Genomic DNA, 5,907 nt, shown 5'->3' on the forward strand with positions numbered 1-5,907 from the left:
GAACTAGTTGGCGATCATTAGAGATTCGAGTTAAGATAATTGTAGAGCAGAAAGGTATCTTAATTAAGGAGGAGCATACCTAACATTGAGCTCACACCAGAGTTCATTATTTTTTATTATTTTATTATTTTATTATTTTTTATGTTACATGGTTTTCACTGCAAGTTCCCATTTGCTCTGGAAGCAAAAGGCACAATTTCTCTCATTGCCGATTAACTAACCTCCCTCAACAATTTGGGCGTCTTCTGATAAGTGCGGGTCGGGAGTGCAGCCCTAAACTTGACGGATCATAAGTGAATAAAAAAATAATTGTAGTCACATCGAACTTCATTATTATTTCCCAAAGAAACTTATTTATTCCAATTGATAAATGCCGGAAGAGCTTAAGAGCCACGACTTGGATCCCAAAGCAAACTCCGTACAACATGGCCCAAAAAGAAAAGATTGATGTAAAAACCCAAAGAGTTTTTGCCGAAAAAAAATGGTCTAATTAAAAGGCGGATCAAGCATAGACATTGGGATTGGCCGAAAGGTACTCCTCAACAACCTTGTATAGCCCTATAGCCTTCTCTTTGCCTTGTTTGATCTCCTCTTGCTTAAGCTCCACACCAGCTTTCGTGTGGTACTCACTTGACATCTTGCATATGCATCCACCATTACTTGAAGCCTCAAATTTGACCTCATAGACAACGGATTCAATTCTATCAAAAATCACGTCACCTTCAATCAAGGTATACTTGCAGACGAGGTTATCAGAATCGAGAGCATCAATCTTATGTTTCAAATATTTCAAGTGACCACCTGACAGAAATTGAAAGTCTCGCTTAGAATCATTATAATAGAAACCAATAAGAAGGACAAATATGTGTGTATGCGCATCACAGATTAAGGATGATAGTTACCATCAGCAAAGTTAGTCTGCTTAATGCTTCCAACTCCTCCATCTCCTTCGATGAAATCAATGTTCTTGATGCCTTGGGGGGCAATCTTGGGGATAAGATTGTGGGAATCGAGAATCAAAGCCTTGAACATTCTCGACGGGGCAATTGGGGTAGTGAATTCTTGGGTAAAGGTAGTGATGCCCATATTTGATTTTAAGAGTGAAGATCTGAAAATGGAGGAGTAATGTGAAAAAGATTTGCTTGAAGGCAGAACAAGACTGCTGAGTTTTGCTGTGAAGATGTTGAGCAACAACTTGATGGGTATTTATGGATTCTAGGAGATGCGTGTGGAATGGCGCAGTTGTTTTCGCTGACGAAGAATTTCAAGTTGGATCTCTATTCGTAGCACTCCACTTTGGACTGGCCCCACTTCTAGATGAAAGAACATGCATATTCACATTGTAGGAGACTGACTGCCGTACTACGGAAAATTATTTAGCACATCATTTGAAACTCGCAATTTGCATAGACGGACTTTCCTTCGACCCACAGCTCGAAATAGCCTTACACGCTGGAGAACTTATTGAGTGCATCGTTGATCCAATGAACATCATCCGTTGAATTATGTGGTTCCCGTGACGGGTCCACAAGATTTGATTAATCACATAAACTGGACCTTTGTCTGTGGTCATTGCTACTAATTTTCCCACGTGTCCTACTTTTGGTTCATATGCTTTGATTTTTAGTTTCTCGACGTCGCCATTCTCCGGCCCTGCCCCATCCTGTGCCTATCCATAAGTTCGACGAAGGTTCAGGGTCAATTCCCCATGTATCCTTATATCGTGGACACCGACCAGGGTGTCTTGTAGAAAGATGCAGGCATACCCTATGCGACGCCAAATTAATTACTACCGCATGCATTAGAAATCGGTAATTCTTAACAATCCTTTGCACATCCGTCCTAATCCAGAGTTTCACAACACGTACACAAGCAAAAGTTATGCTGGAAGTTGGGACAGACATCAATTTTTTAATTCTTAAAGTAATCAGCAACTGGTGCTCGATGTGTTGTCGTTTCAGTTCTGGGCCCTGTGACTAACTAAATGAGTGTATACATCTTGAGCTGGGTGTTGCGACTCTCCCGATGCAAGATATGGGGATTAGGCGTCCGTCAAGGCGATGGCTTGCTAAGTGAGAGCAGCTAGAGCTTCTTACAAGGTTATCATAGCACTCGGCACGGATTCTCCCAGACTTTGCCAATTTGCAGCAATTGGTTGACTCGGTTCATTATGATTAACATGTTTTTTTTTTTTCTTTTTTTTTTTTTTTTTTCTTTTTGGAGTCACTAGTTACCTGTTTTAGGCCAGTTAGGGACCAAGTGAAACTTGGAAGGTCGTTCGTTTTTTGGTCAGGGGAAGGTCGTTTCACTTTTCACAAGCCATATGGTTATGCTAATCATCTAATTAGTGCCATTTTAGTACCTAAACTTACAGTGTAATCGAAAACGTGATTCAAGTAGTCTTATCAAATTTTAAGCTCATAGGTACATTTCACTAGGTGAGCAAAAAGGGCTATCCGTCAAGCATATAAAATAAACAACATGCCAAATTAAAATAGGCATGTAAATGCGGAAGACGGAATGTAAAGTGTAACAAAAGTAAACCCAATATTGTGTCAAGCAAAGAAATACATGATCTTGTTATCATATCACTGGACAAGATCCCCGTGACCAGTTTCATAAAGTAATCATGCCTATACCTCAAACTAGATAACATGAAACGATCGTGAACTAGACAAAACGAACCGACTAGCTAAGTAATAGCAACAACAATCCAAACTATACGCCACACTACTCTTTTTATCTTTTTCTCTTTGCCAACTCTTTTCTTTTTAATTACGCAAAATGACATGATCTAGCGTCTACATTATACTAAAAACGGTAGCTACGCCTTGCATTAGATTAGGAGAACGCGAAATTAAACATGGACCCAAAACATTACTTAAAATTACAACCTAACACTGAGCTACCACCATACCTCCGAGAATGCTATTTTTCTGTAATTTTTTGTTACATGCTTTTTGTGCCACTCTTTCACATACACTAACGGCAATATGATTAATCACTAAGATCACAACAAATAGAACGATTGAACACAAATAGACCACGATTACACTAATCAAAGCATAATAACACCCAAAGATTAGTGTAATGATGCAAAATGACTAGGGTTCATTTTGTGCATAAGAACTCTAGTTTTTTAGGGCGATGTGGAGCAAGGAATGCACGACGTATAAACTGATGTTTTGTTACCAGGGTCAAATTCCGCCGTATCCAGCAGATTTGATTTTGGAACTAATTTTCATTCTAAAAAAAAAAAATGCATGATTAACTTGCTGGCGAAATTTAGGAGTTAACACTGGATAATTTGTTTATATGAATGATCGGGACATTAATATAGGAAACATGAAAATGAAAGCGTGAAGAGTCAATTATGAGAACTCTTCACTCCCATCTGATATTAAAACATCAACAATTCCAATGGAAATTTATTAATAACACCCAGAATTGCAATTCAATCGCACTCAAAATTACAATAGATCACGCTTGCATACCCCTTATAGTGACAGATAAGGGAAAATACAGCAAAATGACACTTGACGGAAATGGCACAAGAAGTTGCGATTTAAACATAAACATTGGGGTTAGCCAATAGGTACTCTTCAACAACTTTGTAGAGTCCCATAGCTTTTTCTTTGCCTTGCTTGATATCGTCTTCCTTAAGCTCCACATCCCCTGTAGTGTGGTATCCACTGGTCATTTTACAAACGCATCCACCGTCGCTCGAAGCCAAGAATTGAACCTCGTAGACAATCAATTCAATCTTGTCAAATATCACGTCACCTTCAATCAAAGTGTACTTGCATACCAAGTTCTCAGTGTCGAGAGCATCGATTTTGTGCTTCAAGAACTTCAAGTGACCACCTATAATACCATGCAAAAATCAGATAACATTCTAGAGAAGGTATATAAATAAAGAGACATTCATATAATTGTGAAACCAATGGGACTCTTTGAGCATCATTATAAACTAACCTTCGGCGAAGTTGGTGACCTTGATACTTCCAACTCCTCCATCTCCTTCGACCAACTCAATGTTCTTAATACCCTGAGGAGCAATCTTGGGAATCAGGTTGTGAGAATCAACAATCAAAGCCTTGAACATTCTAGATGGAGCAATGGGGGTGGTGAATTCGTGGGTAAATGTGGTGACACCCATGTTTTTGTCTTGGGAGAGGAAAGGAATCGAACCAGAAATTTGTGGAGAATATGAAGGAATATGCGTAAGTGCTTCTTACTAGCGGAAGAACTTGAGTTTGATGCAGAAGATGAAGGACCGAGGAGCTATTTATAGACTCTTGAAAGGGGCCTAGCTTTTAAGGCCTTCACATGGACGTTCAAGAGAGCGCAGAGCACTCAACGGTGGACTAACCGACCGAGGCTTTGTTTTTCCTCATCTTTTTTTTTTGGTTTAAGTTTAATCGTTTGAAAGTCTTCACTTCATTGGCACGGACCCGCAATTTTCTAGAACAGTCACAAGGGGAGAAAAATAGCCCTTCCCACTTGCCAGCGACTTGGACCGAATTGCAATTGGCAAGTTGATGCCAATTTTATTTTTGGATTAAGAATATCCTCCACGTAAAGAGGAAAAGGAGAAATAAGAAATTGGAAGTAATTTGGAAAAAGTCGGATAAAATTCCATTTATGTTATAAGAATATCACAGCGAGCACATGAAAGAGGACGAGCAAAGAGGAAGGAGGAACACAAAGATGGAGAAAAAGAGAAGAAAAGAATGAAAACCATTCTCTCCTCAAGCTTTTTGACCACCGAGAGATTTAACATTCTAAATATTTGCATTTTATATTGTTTACATCCTTTTTTAAGGTTGCTTGATTTGATAATAAAAAATAAAATATATCCTGTACATTATTAATAACTGAGATAATAATTTCCATATCATCTTAATATCTTACATTAGGATCACAAAATAATTATAATGAAGATAATAAATTTTTATAATAAGATCTGAACATCAATAAAAATTTTCTGTCTCGCTTTCAAACACACCACTAAACAACTGAAAAACTAATAGTTTTCTTAAAAATGATTTTCAAGAAAAACATTTTCCTCTATTAAGAATTTTTCACTAAACAAACGCATTCAAAGTTTAACTTACTATTTGAAATTAATTAACCTAAGAAAAGTTGGACCCCAAGTCAATGTTAGAACAATCATGCACTTTTTCTTTCCTTGCCCTTCTAACTGCCACATATAACTGATTTGGATAATAATCACTATGGTACCTGGACCTTAGTTGAACAATTAAGTGTTTGATTTACTTCATTCTTAGATCACATAAAAGCCTATCGACAAACTGCATGATAACTTCTACATCTCGTGTTCCAGTTTAGGCTTTTTAAAAAATTGTGCCTGAGTATTGATACACTGAAAAATATTACAAAAACCCAGATTATATGTCAGGAGGCTGACTATATATCAATGGAAAAAAAAAAAAAAAAACAGAGATGATAAATGTGCTACTTTAAATATCATAAGCTCATGTTGAATAGTCTGCCATTTCAGACTTATTAGAAAATTGGTTGAGCGTACATGACTTTGGCATGTGATGGTTTATGGAAGTCTCACAGAGACATTGCAACCACTTCATGTTGGGAAGATGACAACCTTTATCAGACAACTTTTAGGTATGTGTTCATAGACTATAGTCCAATATGAATGACATAATATTATATTTGTTCTATAATTACAAACTTTAGAGGGAATATTTTGACTCGCTCGAGACCAAATTGCCACATGGATGACCTGTAATTGATTTGTCTCTATGACAACTTAAACATATATAACACGGATCTCTTTTTCTGACAAAGCAAGTTATGGGGTCATTATCACAACACTACTCTCAGGAATTCTTCTATTTTTTTTTTTTTTTAGCCAAAAAGGCCGAG

General features: G+C 37.4%; 2 protein-coding genes across 2 annotated transcripts; both read right to left on the reverse strand.

Annotated features, from left to right (window-relative positions):
• Positions 1 to 332: 332 nt before the first annotated feature.
• LOC104414299 (pathogenesis-related protein STH-2-like) lies at positions 333 to 1,159 on the reverse strand. The gene is made up of 2 exons (XM_010025367.3): positions 903 to 1,159; positions 333 to 801 (listed from the first exon to the last, which is right to left on the reverse strand). The coding sequence occupies exons 1-2, from the start codon at positions 1,084 to 1,086 to the stop codon at positions 503 to 505; spliced, it is 483 nt and encodes a 160-aa protein (XP_010023669.1). The 5' UTR covers positions 1,087 to 1,159; the 3' UTR covers positions 333 to 502.
• A 2,241-nt stretch (positions 1,160 to 3,400) lies between these two features.
• On the reverse strand, positions 3,401 to 4,246 carry LOC104414300 (major strawberry allergen Fra a 1.06). Its single transcript, XM_010025368.2, has 2 exons — positions 3,976 to 4,246; positions 3,401 to 3,864 (listed from the first exon to the last, which is right to left on the reverse strand). The coding sequence occupies exons 1-2, from the start codon at positions 4,157 to 4,159 to the stop codon at positions 3,566 to 3,568; spliced, it is 483 nt and encodes a 160-aa protein (XP_010023670.1). The 5' UTR covers positions 4,160 to 4,246; the 3' UTR covers positions 3,401 to 3,565.
• Positions 4,247 to 5,907: the final 1,661 nt, after the last annotated feature.

Source organism: Eucalyptus grandis, chromosome 8 (assembly GCF_016545825.1).
Source record: "Eucalyptus grandis isolate ANBG69807.140 chromosome 8, ASM1654582v1, whole genome shotgun sequence".
Lineage (NCBI taxonomy): Eukaryota > Viridiplantae > Streptophyta > Magnoliopsida > Myrtales > Myrtaceae > Eucalyptus > Eucalyptus grandis.